The sequence below is a fragment of the Tachysurus vachellii genome, chromosome 7 (assembly GCF_030014155.1).
Source record: "Tachysurus vachellii isolate PV-2020 chromosome 7, HZAU_Pvac_v1, whole genome shotgun sequence".
Taxonomy (NCBI): domain Eukaryota; kingdom Metazoa; phylum Chordata; class Actinopteri; order Siluriformes; family Bagridae; genus Tachysurus; species Tachysurus vachellii.
In genome coordinates this window covers 13,661,359-13,675,885 of record NC_083466.1, presented here as the reverse complement: position 1 = coordinate 13,675,885, position 14,527 = coordinate 13,661,359, and the positions used below count along the sequence as shown (strand labels likewise).

Sequence of the window (14,527 nt, the reverse complement as noted above, 5' to 3'; positions counted from 1 at the left end):
ATTTGTATTTATCCCCAAGGAAGGAACTGTGGCAAGGTAAAACTCCCTTGAATAGTAAAGGAAGAAATCCTGAGAAGAACCAGACTCAAGGGGAACCCATCTTCATTTGGGTGACACTGGAGGGTGTGATTATAAATATACAATCTGACAAATGTTGTATTGATGAGGAGGTTGTTGTCCTCAAATACCACATAAGGTGCAAGAAGGACGACTGGCCACTAAGATACAAGGAAGTTTCTGTTAAGAAGAAATTGTTTTCCAGGCTTTTTGTTATGCTCCTACATTTTAGAATAGTTTAATACCTTTTTTTTTTACTAGGGTTAATAAAATGTAATTATGTTTAAACCTTTGATAAATATGCGTAAATGTGTTGGAAGAAATATAATGAATTTCTTATTTTAGCAACATTACTAGACCTTTTCTATTTGCATTTGTTTTTTTTTATGGCTTTTTAATTTGTAATGCTTATTTTTTTAATTACTCTTTTATGTAGAATCATTTTGTAGAATTTCTAATTGTCTTTTAGTGTAACCTACATAACAAGTACCTAAATAAATACACACATATATATCTATGTCAAGAGGAGTGACAAAGAAAGCATTCATGAAAGCAGAGACTACAGAAATGAAGAAAATAGATGTGTGTGATATTTCAAAAGACAGTGAAAGAATCATGAATTGGGCACAAGAGTTACAGGCTGTCACAGAGGTTAGAAATAAAAACTAATTGTAAAACAGTTACGTACTTAATGTAACTGAATATATCTCTCTCTGTGTGTGTGTGTTTGTGTTTGTGTGTGTAAAAATATGTACTATATATAATTAATAGGTCATCTCTTACTGCTGCCATGCTTCTTTTCAGAATGAAGATTTTGATGTGATACTCAAAATGGAAAAAAGGCCTATGTAAATCAAGCTTTCTCTTGATTTACTTTCTCTCTAGTAATCACTGAGCTCTTAACTCATTAGTTCCTAATGGTAAGCGTTTTCCCATGAAGCAAAACTTTTTTTTTTTCGCAAAAAAGTTTGTGATTTGTCCTAGAACATTTAGGAAGGGTTAATAAGGAAAAAGCATCCTTTTTAGCCCCAAAGCGAGTCCTGAAAAGCTGTCAGTGATCTAGCACAGTTGATTTAGTAGCTGTGACTTAATACGTTAAGAGGCTACTGAGAACTAATGATCAAAAGATCCCAGAACTGAAAAGAATGATGAACAATGTTGAATCCTTGAACAAGCAACTTGGCCACCTGTGTTGGACTCCACTTTTACAGGACTTGATTTATGTCCTCCAGCTTGACATATACCACCCAGGCACATGCTAATGTGGACTGCAAGAAAAAAACCAAACAGGGTTTTCTGACTGAGTGAGTGATAGAAAGTAAAAAAAAAAAAAAAAAAAATGGGGGAAGCTGTGATGAACTGTAAGAATCTAGTCAGACTGGCTGGAACAGATCAGGTTAGAAATATAGCTTAAGACAAAATCTCTTTTTTTTTTCCTCCCAGGAAAAAAGTTTTAGCAATAACTACGCTGATAATATGGGTAAATAAATACATTGGATTGCTAATTGTGGTCTGAGGACGTTAACTTTGGTGCAGTTTTGGCGGAAGTTGAAGTATTAAGCTGGATGATGAAGGCGCAGGTGAAATGGTGCTGGGCGGAGAAGAGAGAAGAGGCGGAGCGACCAGGAAGCTTTAGGAAAACTTTTAATAAGCAACAACTTCAGGTGGAATCTGTTGGTTTACCGCTGAACACTGGATTATCCAAGATCTCAAACTATCACTGAGGGATACTTATTAGAAACTTGTGACAAGTTACAGACAGAAATAGGCAGCCTACTATGTAGTACATTGGAAGGCAGATTCCTAGAAGAAACTCGGACTTCCCGTTTATCTACCTGTAAGTAGTTAATTGTTGTTGAAAGACTCGATAAGCGTCGAGGTTTCGTGCGGTGACGTCAGAGCGTCATTCGTGCGTGCTTTTAACACTTCCCGGAGTCAAAAGCAACACCCTTATTTCTTTTATTTCGATCAAAATGAATTTGTTCATCCTGTCTGCCCGAAACCGCATAATATTTTACTTATAGCTACTTTTAAAAGTTTCTTAAATAGTACAATAGAAGTCTGTGTGTATAAGTAAAGAGCTTGTTGTGACAATCATTGTGGTTGCTAATGTAGCCTCTTAGCAACACGACTGAGTAAACAAGTCAGTGTGTTTCGGTGTAACACTTCTTTTGCTTTTGCTTTACTTAACAAATGAAATATATTTAAACTGCATTAACATTTGCTGAAAACACTTTTGGATGTTAATCTCACTGATAATAAAAGTCAACTGTTTAGTTGTTTTTTTTTTTAAAAACAGACTCCCATGCAGCTATAATTAAAGAAATGCTGTATGCTGAAATATAAATGATCAGGTATGCATACACACACGTTTTGCCAAATAATAGTGTGTATATAGAATTATATTGTGGTGTTAGATTTTACTGATCAATTCTTCATCAGTGCCCTGCGATGGGTTGGCACTCCGTCCAGGGTGTATCCTGCCTTGATGCCCGATGACGCCTGAGATAGGCACAGGCTCCCCGTGACCCGAGGTAGTTCGGATAAGCTGTAGAAGATAAATGAATGAATGAATTCTTCATCAGTTAATCATCAACAGACACATTGCAGCACAAAAGCTTTGCTCTGTTAGTTTAACAGAGCTCAGATTAGTTAATACCCATGCATTAAGTTTTCTAATGCTGAATGTGATAGTTTTATTGTCATTTACATATGTTTTTTACTGATTTATGTTTATAGAACCGGTTACAGACTCTCTGTATGTGTGTGTTATTAATTTCTTGTGTGAAATGTTGCATGCATGATTAAGGTGTGACAAAAACAATGGCTGTGTTGGTATTTGTGGCACAATGTGTCAGGAGATTGGACTGGAAAATATGATCAGGCAATCATCGTCTTAAATACTAATATCTGAGATTTGTCAAATTAAAAATGTATAGTAATCACTGAGCTCTCATCTCATTAGTTCCTAATGGTAAGCGTATTCCCATAACGTACATTTATTGCATGATAAAGTGGTTACTGAGTTTACTTAATTGTTTATATAAAATATATCCACGGTGTGTGTAAATAGTAAATGCACTAATTTGTCTAATGTCTAATTTTTGCTGATTGGCCTTTGTCTTGTTTCACAAACATTCACAAATTTTGCTAATGACATTAAAACACAAAATTATTTAAGTGAAAAAGTGGCATCTGTACAAATTATTAATAATTAATTATTCTTTTATGAATATACCACACCTCTATCAATTTCCTGTAAGATTTTGGAACCTCACGGAAGTCTGTAATGTCTGGTAAATACTAGACACACCTATTTTATCATACAACTTCAGACAGTCACCTCTGCTACCTTTTATTGTCTGTAATGGGCAAAATAATATTAGAAAGAAAATACTGATGCCTTATTACATTATCTTACAATATTCATTCTGAGATATTGCGGTTTTTGACAGCATTTTCTAACAGTTAAAGACAGACTAGAAGATTAGATATTTTTAAAATTATATACAATTTTCCCTCTATTTAGTGATAAATAATTAATTTTTTTTATTATTATTTTTTAATGCAAAACAACTGTTTTTCTGGTTTGTTTGCAAACCATGTGCATATCATATATCATATAATATCATATATTGTAGATTGTAATTGATTTATAGATATGTTGTGATGTAATATCTTTGTTATATCACCCACCGTGATCTATAATATAGACTATAATTTAATATAAATGAATGCCAAGGCCGTGCTGCATCTATGAATGATCATGGATCATTAAACATCTTTAGGATGAGAAACTGATTTCAGTTATGCAGAGTATCTGTGAAACTGTGCTGTATAACTGATTATTTTTCTTCTGAGTGTTTGGGCGTGGGTTTCTGGGTGTATCCCAGGAGAATCTTATGTTGATAGTGTCGGTTTTTCTGTGCTTGTCTAAACTGGCCCCCATGTCTTTGACAAGACATCTGCACATCCACGTAGTGCATTGAAGCTTTGCTTTCGTAACATTTAATTATGAGCTAATTATTGTGTGTGAGGCATTTGTGCTCTAACTGTTCCTCTGTTCTCAGGGCTATTGCCAATGTATATATTTGGGAATTAATTGATTTGTTGTTCATTTTTAAAACTTCTTTTTTTTTGTTACAAAGATTCTTAAGATTTGTATTTATAAGATTTGTCAAAGAAAAACAGGCAGCCATTTTCTCTACCACTATATAATTTATTGTAGTGTTTTAACCAAAAACATCATAGGCAACTTGTAATCCTGGACATGCTCTTGTTGTTATGATGTAATTCCAATGAATTACTATAATTCTGTTTAATAATATTCATATAACATGGAACTGTTAAATATACTAATACTGACCATGACTCTAGCTACTACTGCTTCTCTTTCTTTAGTAACTTTGGTTTTTTTTGTGGTCACTCATTACATAAAGGCTGTTTCTGAATTTGGGAATCTTGCTGAACAGGTATGATGAGCAACCTGCCAGCTGTTTGATACCTGGCCATTTCAGTCTTCCTCTGAATATTTAACAAAGCAGTGGTCATTAGTTTAGGTTGTAAATGCTGGTGCTGTTACCCTTAGGGTATACTGTTTAAAAGCTCTCTGCTATCTGTAAACATGTTATTGGCCTCTTGTTGCTTCTATCCTGTTTGCCATCTGTAGGTAAATCTACCCAATTATGATTTCTTGTTTTTTTTTCTTTTATGTTGACAAATTGCAAGTTATATATTAAGTTTATGAACTGTTCTTTGGAAAGCCAGTTACTGTAATACATGTTGTCTTAGTTTAAAACATTTTAAATGATTTATACTAGATTTATAATTAAGATGTGCTAGAAGTTTGGTTCATTAATGTCCCTTACCATAAAGAGGATAATGATGATTATGTAATAATAATTCATTCATTCATTCATTCATCTTCTACCGCTTATCCGAACTACCTCGGGTCACGGGGAGCCTGTGCCTATCTCAGGCGTCATCGGGCATCAAGGCAGGATACACCCTGGACTAAGTGCCAACCCATCGCAGTGTAATAATAATAATAATAATAATCATAATAATCATAAGTAGTAGTAGTGACTGTAATAGTAATAATAGTGATATTAGGTATATGTGAAGCAGAGTTTTCCCCCTTCCAAATTTGCTGTCAGCTAACAAGGTCGTAGCATAAAAAGTAATTGCTGGATTCCTCTCAGTTGCCCACAGCAACCCAGCATGGCTCCTTAATATAGTAACAGCAGAAGTAGAAAACACCACTGCAAAACACAGCTTTCAGCGCTCTAACAAATTACAAAGGCCTTTTCTCCAGTTACTTCTATCTAGTTGCAATTAAAATATCATGATTGCATTTAAATGTCCAAGGGAACGAATGTGCTGAGATTTATGACCGAGGTAAGCATCGGTTTCTACAGGTCATAAATAACTAGATCATTTGCTTTCATTGTTTCAAAATAATGCAAGATAGAATCAACAGACTTTACAGAAAGTCTCTTTCATAGCACAGGAACAGTTTGTCTTTTGCAACTGTAAATCATATTTCTTGTTCATAATGAATTGTGATTGTTCAATTCATTGAATATTTCTGTTATCAACAAAACAACAAAGAATAAAAAAAATGGTCCATGTCTGTTTATAGATGAATTACAGAACTTTGTTTTTAATAGGAGAAATTGCTGTTAGCTGCTAACATTAACAGTATTAGAGACACTAAATTAACAATTAACTCACTAAATTGTTGGTGTCATGCAGAGAGTTGTGATAATATTTCACTGTAGAATGAATGTTGCTTTGGGCCTTACATATTATATACACAATCACTGGTTTAAAAGTCTTCAATATTTTTTTGAATGGTTGACCACTTGCCAATTCTTACATACACTTAATATATACTTAAATATAAAATCTAACCTTCACCATTCAGATTGTCTGCTATGCTGAACAGCCATGGGATTATGATGGATCCAGACACTCAGACGCTATACCAGCTTTTGGCAGAAGTGCAGTTGGAGAAATTTTTCCTGAAGATCCGTGAAGAACTTAATGTGACACGTGTTGAACACTTGGATTATGTCAAGGACACAGATTTAGAACAGATAGGCATCAAGAAACCAGGTTTTTATCAAGCATTATTTCCAAAGACACTATGATGTCTAGTTTGATTAGCTCTTTAAAGCTTTATTTATAGAATTTTTAAACAACTGACTGATGTGTGAACAGGGCAAAGACGATTATGGGAAGCAGTCAAGCGTTACAAAATCAATATGCGGCCACGATCATGGATGTCCAAGGTAAAGTCTTGAAACTTTGTAATTTAATCTCAAAAATCATCTTCTGAAATTTACCCAGACCATCTGTTAATCATCCCATAACAGGTCTTTTCTGGTCGTGGACCAGAAGGAGGTGATCAGTCTGCTGGTGGTATTGTGCCTGGTCCAGGTCCAGGTCCAGAGACAGTACGAGCTCTTACCTGCCTTATCCAGGACAGTGAGCTGGTGTTTGGAGAAAAGTTGGGCTCAGGCTCCTTTGGAGTGGTGAAGAAGGCAGAGTGGCATACACCTACTGGACAAGTGGTGGGTTTTCTTGTTCCTGCTAAAAAAAAATTCATTAAGACATGGGGCTACATAAAACACAAAACCACAAGAGACAACACAGAACTAAATACACTACATAGTATAGTGTAAATGTACTATACATATACTGTAAATGTGACCAAAAAAAGACTACTACTTCTGCCAGTACTATGTTCTGAAATGAAATTTTAGTAAAACAAATTAGATTGTAGTTTAAACATAAATCTAATATGTATATTTATCTACTGTATATACACATTATATATACATATATACATATGTATTGTTCTATTCATAACCTATATATAGGGCACTGGCTGGAATATTCTAAGACATTTGCAGAGTTGTCCCTATGCCACTTCTGCGTTGTCTTGATTGTGTGCATAAACTGTTGGGAGGGTATTGGGCAGGTGATGAGTGGTGTCTGGTTTTCTCCAGATATTAGAATTTAGAATTGAGGCCAAACAGTTCAATCTTGGTTTCATCGGACCAGAGAATCTTGTTCCTCACAGTCTGAGAGTCCTTCAGGTGCTTCATCTGTGTTACACCGAGGAGAGGCTTCTATATAGCCACTCTGCCATAAAGCCCAGATCAGAGGAGGGTGCTGGTCACCTCTCTTTATAAGGCCCTTCTCCCCTGATTGCTCGGTTTGGTTGGGCGACCAGCTCCTGGAAGAGTTCTGGTTGTGCCTAAGAAACAGATTTTTTTTTGTAGCCTTCCCCAGGTCTATGCCTTGTCATAATCCTGTCTCTGAGCTCTGAAGGCATTTCCTTTGACCTCATGGCTTGGTTTTTACTCTGATATGCATTGTCGATTGTGAGGCCTTCTATTGAGGTGTGCGTATATATATGTTGAATATAATTTATGCGGTATATAATTTAGATGTTTTATGTAAATTATATGTAAAGTGACAGGTGCGAAAAGAGTTCCAAAGTGATGTGTTCAGTGACCTGGTTTTAGGTGTACTGTTGGTTGAGGGCTCGGATGGCCTGTGGGAAGAACTCCTCATTCTCTCTGTGTTTGCCTTTAGGGAACGGAAACGTTTTCCCTACTGCAACAGAGAAAAGAGTCCATTGTTGGGATGGCTGAGGTCCTTCACAATCTTTCTGGCTTTGGTCTAGCACCACTTGCTGTAAATAGACTCCAGGTCAGGGAGCTCAGTGCGGATGGTGCATTCGGTTGTCCAAACCACTCTCTGGAGAGCTCGTCTGTCCTGCTTGGTGCTGTTCCCAAACCAGGCTGTGATGCTTCCCGTCAGGATGCTCTCAATGGTGCAAGTGTAGAAAGTTCTTAGCACCTTAGGGGGCAGTTTGAAGTCCCTTAAGCGTCTGAGGTGGTAGAGAGGCTGCCGAGCCTTCTTTACCAGAGTGTTGATGTGAAAGGACCATGACAGATCCTGCGAGATGTGAACACCAAGGTACCTAAAACTGTTCACTCTTTCCACTGGTGTCCTGTTGATTATTAACGGATGGTATTTTCTCTCCTGCTTCATGCTTCCTTCATTTTGCTGGCGTTGAGAAGGAGATTGTTTGTCTGGCACCAGGCTCATAAACTTCTGTAGGTTGGCCGTATCGTAGTTTTTGGAGATGAGGCCCACCACAACAGTGTCGTCAACAAACTTGACTGTGTGGCCGCTACCAGCTCCACCAACATCATCATGAGTGTACAGTCTATCTGCCAAATATCTTGTAGGTCCCCCTTGTGCTGCCAAAACAGCTCTGAGGCATAAACTCCACAAGATCTCTGAAGGTGTGCTGTAGCAGCAGATCCTTTAACTCCTGTAAGTTGTGAGATGGGGACTCCATGGATTGGATTTGGTTGTCCAGCACATCCCAAAGATGCTCAACCTGATTGAGAGCTGGGGAATTTTTAAAAGTCAATAATTTCAACACTTATGTTCCTGAACAATTTTTTCAGCATGAGATGGATCATTATCAGAGGGACCATAGCATATTGACGGGAAACACTCCATAAGACCTGCTGGTTTTGAGATGCTCTGACCCAGTCATCTGGACGTCATAATTTGGCCCTTAGTCAAGGTCACTCAGATCCTTACGCTTTAATTTTTTTGTTTCTAAAACATCAACTTCAAGAACTGCTCACTTGCTGCCTAACATATCCCACCACTTGACGGATACCATTGAAAGAAAATAATCAATGTTATTTATATCACCTGTCAGTGGGTTTGTTATAGTTAATCTGTGTGTATGTTCATAGGTAAACCCCTGGTTAAGCGAACTAAACACACTAAAACACAATAAAATCACTTTTGCGTTCTCTTTCTGCTCTCATTTAACCATCCTATTTTCTTTCTCATAGGTGAATGTAGCAGTGAAGACTCTCAGGACCAATATGTCCAAGGAGGCAGATCTAATAACAGAATTTCTGCAGGAGGTCACTATCATGCTCTCTCTGGACCATCCCAATATTATCCGTCTGTATGGCGTAGTCCTTACCCAGCCTCTAAAGATGGTAAGTTGTGGGTCCCTGGTGCTGTCATGTAAATTTTAGTTGTTTAGTAGGCTGTTTTCAAAGTTTTAATATTTGAAAGATGTTTATTCTTTAAAGGATCCTAGCAACATGTTGAAATGTCCCAACATTTCAATTTATATGTTTTATAATCATCAGTATTGATGCCTGATGTGCCAAGTGTTAAAAACCCCATACCCTCAACCAGCATTTGAATTTTTTATTTTAGGTGACTGAGCTGGCTTCTTTGGGTTCTCTGTATAACATGGTCCGCATATGGCGGGGCAATTACCCACTGGCTCGTCTCTGGCTCTTCAGCACCCAAATTGCTGCAGGGATGGAGTATTTGGAGTCACGTCATTTCATTCACAGAGACCTGGCAGCCCGGAACGTGCTTTTGGCCTCTGAAGAACTGGTGAAGATTGGGGACTTTGGCCTCATGAGGGGCCTGGGTCGTGACAAAGACCACTACATCATGGGAGCCCACAGACGTATCCCATTTGCATGGTGAGGGGTTAACACTTCTTTTGTTACTGTTGATGACAACAAAAAACCTGAAATTGTATTTTTGCTTTTCTTTGGTATAAGGGTACTGGGGAACAAACAAAGAGATAAATAAAAAAAATAGACAAGCCAAGTTTTGCAGACCATCATCAGCTGCATGGTATTTGTCTCACAACTCTATGCCATTTCAACAACAAGCAAGGTAGTCACCTTGGTTGGCTAAAATATATACTGTATACTTGTTTAAAGACTTTGAGATGTAACCGCTATCAGGAAACGATGCAGACGTTGGCTACTTGTGAACAAACTTTCATAACAACTTAAAATGAGACAACTTAAGCTATAGGTAGACCTCTCTGCAGTCATAACAAAGTGAAATGGAGGAGGGCTTGTATGCGAAGCATAACAGATTTACATTTGTACATGATGTACATGTATATCAGAAAATGTCATCAACTGCTTTGCTAGCTAAAGGTAGCTAGATTAAATTTCAGCTAGCTAGACTTGTTGTGCACACACATTTAAACAGTCAGACTCATGCAGTCTGTCAGTGAAAATGACTCTTCTAGGCTAGACCTCTAAGCTGTCTGACAAAAACGTGGACAATGTGTACACTTTTAATTATTCTCAGTGAAATATCTTTCTATGTCTTACATCAGTGTAACAGAGTCATGGCAATTTAAAGACACTTTTGTTATAGAATTGGTTGTTATAGAAATGATAATTTTACAATTGTTTTGGAGCGTTTTAAATATTAGTTTAGAATACAATGTGTTAAAATATAATTTCTCCCAATGTTTATCACAAATGTCAATTTGGACCCTTAACGTATAAATAAGCTTATCCATTTTTCATGTACAATTTTAAACAAATGTGCCAGTATTGCTGAGGATTAGCTCTTCTGCCCACTGCTAGTTGTTCTGTGAATTGAAGTGCTGTTTGTGGTTTATGTTAAGTGGAATTTGCCAGAGATTGATGACCCATTATCTATTAAATAGATGGTGATTTAATAAAGTCTCTCTCTCTCCCGCTCTCTCTCTCTCTCTCTCTCTCTCTCTCACACACACACACACACACTCACTCACTCTCACTCTTACTCTGTAGGTGTGCTCCTGAGAGTTTGCGTGTGGGCTTTTTCTCACATGCCTCAGATGTCTGGATGTATGGGGTTACACTGTGGGAGATGTTCACTTACTGTGAGGAGCCCTGGCTTGGGTTGTCTGGAAGACAGGTTTGTCTGTAGGAATGTAATTGTTTGTGTGAATGGACGTTATATGCAGGAATTTCACTATTCTCAATTAGAATGCTACAGCAGCCTGTCACCTGGGTGTTGGGCTTTAATGGCAGTGTAATGCAGAGAACTCTTGAAACCTCACAAAAAACCTGTTTTGTACACAATGACCATTAAAAAAACACACTTTTTCATGTTTCATGTTTCATGTGCAGATCCTGTTTCGTGTTGAGCGAGAGGGAGAACGCTTGCCAAGGCCTATTGATTGTCCTCAGGAGCTCTACAGTGTGATGCGAAAATGCTGGGCCTGCAATCCAACAGACCGACCCACATTCTCACAGCTCACCACTATGGTGGCTGAGGTTAGTACTCAAAATACACCAAAACTGTGTATGAAGTTCACATATTGCATGTACACCAGTGTTCATTATACAGTATGTATTTGATATGCAGGAAGTTGGGTAAAAGTTTGTGGTTTAGTTTCAAGGGACTTGGTTAATGTACTCAGAAAAGCATGCTTTGTTTTGTTTTAATTATTTATTTCTCTTCTTTATATTTCAAGGCCAAACCTATGGAAGTGTGTGCAGTACGGGATTTTGCAGAGGCCAGAAAGCTCCCGCTCCGGGTTAAAGATGGCGTGACTGTCATCGAGCATGGGTAGGAAATGGGAATGGACCAAGAAAATGGGCTAGAAGTGGGAGAGATTAACTTTTTCAGCTCGTGGACCAGCATTTAATCCTTAGTCTTTAAGCTCTTTGTAAAAGTGGGCAAGCAAAAATTTTCTCATAGTTTATACTTGACAGAAGCAAGACGGGAATTTAAGAATTATACTATTTATGACTAAGGATTTGATTTAATGCTTTGTGTGGAACTCAAAATCAAAGTGCGCATATAGAAGGGATGACAGTAATTTGACTGGCTTGTCTATTCATCACACTCCATTCTCTCCCTAGGATGGATTTATGTGAGTGGAAGGGTCAAAACCAGAGGACACTCTCTATTGGCTGGTTTCCTCCAACTGTGATCAATTCCTTCAATCCTACACTTGGCCCTAATTCTGGAGCTGGTTACATTTCTTCGCCCGTCAGAGGAAGCTTACAGCACACTGGACATGGAGACATGAATCTAGAACGTAACCGGGGAATACCAGAACGACCTGATGAGTGAGTGATGCTTTTCTTATTACTTTTACCTACATAACATTGAATTCTAGGTATCCTGATTTGTATCACTCTGTTATGGAGGTTGCCATTTGAGTAATGATTTGTTATTATTTCAGCCATGGAAATTGGAAAACACCTTTAGTGAAGGAGAAACAAGAATCCAATCTTATGAAAATGGCAGGTAAGAAAAAAGACACATTATCTTCACAAATCCTGTCAGCATTCATATGATGCCTTTATATCCCATTTCAATATTATTGAATAATCGATTGTACTTCTCCATTGTTTTTTTTGTAGGAATGTCCCGCAGTCTAGAATCTGTCCTGGGCCTCCCTCAAAGCAGTGGTCAAGGTGGTAACGGTAACTTTGCTCAGCGAACTAACGAACGAAAACCCATCTCATCTGCCCAAATCCAGGACACCCGCAGGTTCAGTGATGCAAGTGGAATTAACCCTCCTCCACGGCCACCGCCACCCAACCTCAAACACTTAAAGCATCAGAATATGATTTTTGATCGTAGAGCTGCTGGAAATCCAGTTCATGCTGCTTGGTTTCTTCCTCCTTCTCAACCAAATCCGCAGTTCGTACCTCAGCAGCTGGCTAAAGGTCCTACCAACTTAACCAAGATGGCCCATCTAGCTAAATCACTAGATAGTGACATAGGAATGGAGAAAGAAAGAGATCGAGGGAAAGAAAAAGAGCGGGTACGGGAAAGGTACCCACCACAACAGAACCAGGTAGATAAGGAGACCCTGAAAGCACAGGTATGGACAATTTCTGTAATTTCTAAATATTGCTTTCACAACGGTTATATTTTATACTGTACTGTAATTTACTATGATGCAAATACAAAATCTGAAGAACCCACCAGAAATATACAGAATTTTATATAAAGATTTTGCATACATTACTGTGTTACACAGGTTATGGCAGCTGTACATGGAGTAACTGATGAACAGGTTGTTAAAGCCCTACAACGCAGTGACTGGAATCCAGTGAGGGCAGAGCAACAGCTGAAGGTGAGGACGTTTTTGGCTTTTTAAATATATTACAGTTTCATACAGCTTTCACTGATCCACTTCTGTGCTCCATTCAGGCAGAGCAGCTTTACCACATGAGCCAGTGCTCACGAGAGGACTGCTATAAGATTCTAGCCCGCTACAAATGGGACCTGCAGCAGGCCAGCTGTTTTATTATACGCATGGCTAGTGAGAGACGCAATGACAGGCCTTAGAAACTATATATTTCAATAATATATAAATGATATATTTTAGTCAAACATATAAGTGGACGTATACTCTATGAGTTACACTTCAGGATTCATGGGGTCTGTGCCAATCCGCAAAAGGGGGATGTGGTAGGCACTACCACTTCTGGGCCAGTGAGAAAGGCCCTTAACCCTCAATTGTTCAGTTGTATAAATTGAAATAAAAAATGCTAATCACTCTGGATAAGGGTGTCTGCTAAATGCCAGAAATGTAAATGTAAATGACTAAACTGGCTTGACCACTGCTGTGCCACTGTGGTGCTATTCTCTCTTTGTGGTTGGATCATTCCCGTGTATTGAGGTTATAATCTAACACCACTTCAAGCAAGCTTTAGACCAATTAACACAATTTTATAATCTGTGTCTGTTGCGTTTTTTTGGGGAAAAACCCCACAAGTGCAAAATGCAGGAGCAGGATTTCTGATTTATCACCTTTAATAAATAAGATAAGGTTCTTTGCTATACACTTTGCTTTCTGAGCAAACAGAAAACACCTCGTTGCCCTATCACCTGTTTCAAAGTGTCTGAATAGTCACATATTTTAAAGAAGACGTGTCGTTTGAGATAAAAACTTGTCCCTGCATGCCTTAAAAGCAGCTTGCTTATCCAACACCAAACTTATAAATATGTAGCGACTCAGCATTGCCCCCTACCTGCTGAACGAGGGGCAGCTTCACTCAAATGATGAATCACTCAACCTCAGCACTCTGTTTTAAAAATGAAGGATTTTTTAAAATGTTTTACTTCATTATAATTCAAGAATAAATGTTGGGGAGGGGTGGAACAGAAACTCTGGACTGTTTACAATTTTATACATGGACAGTTTAGTTCATTTAAGTGCTTTTGTTGAATATGTATGTAATAGGTTCATAGGAAAATGATTGTTGAATGTTTAGATCTGAATCTGTGTTAAATTAAAACTAGTAATAGTATGAATGTACTTCATGGCCATCAATACTGGCTCCTTATTTTGTTGTAGATAAAATAAATAATTTTGTCTTTTTTGTATTCGTTGTAATGTTATGCCTTTCACTCTTTGTGTGTGCAGTGTTGCAGACAAACTTAAATAACCATCAGCAAAAAAATCTGGGAGTGTGAACTGGTGGCTTTAATATTGTATGAATATTAAAACATTAACCTAGTAACTGGAAAATTCCAGTGAAAAACTGCAGAGAATAGATAGTACAATTGCAAAGCAGAATATTCCTGAAGGAGCAAAGATCAGAGATACTGTAGCCCAAAGAAAGACAAAACAGACACA

General features: G+C 37.8%; 2 protein-coding genes across 2 annotated transcripts in view; both read left to right on the top strand.

Annotated features, from left to right (window-relative positions):
* The window catches only part of zanl (zonadhesin, like), a 139,708-nt gene extending 134,683 nt beyond the window's left edge, over nt 1-5,025 (top strand). The window contains exon 124 of the mRNA XM_060874457.1: nt 4,981-5,025. The gene's annotated coding sequence lies outside the window, so the exon portion shown is untranslated. The remainder of the gene's footprint in view (nt 1-4,980) is intronic.
* tnk1 (tyrosine kinase, non-receptor, 1) lies at nt 1,647-14,274 on the top strand. Its single transcript, XM_060874459.1, has 14 exons — nt 1,647-1,894; nt 5,984-6,174; nt 6,280-6,350; nt 6,435-6,632; nt 8,952-9,104; nt 9,331-9,608; nt 10,710-10,836; nt 11,052-11,198; nt 11,399-11,493; nt 11,790-11,999; nt 12,116-12,180; nt 12,297-12,763; nt 12,923-13,018; nt 13,096-14,274. Exons 2-14 carry the CDS (start codon nt 5,994-5,996, stop codon nt 13,231-13,233), a joined length of 2,226 nt encoding a protein of 741 aa, XP_060730442.1. The 5' UTR covers nt 1,647-1,894; nt 5,984-5,993; the 3' UTR covers nt 13,234-14,274.
* The last annotated feature ends 253 nt before the right edge of the window (nt 14,275-14,527 follow it).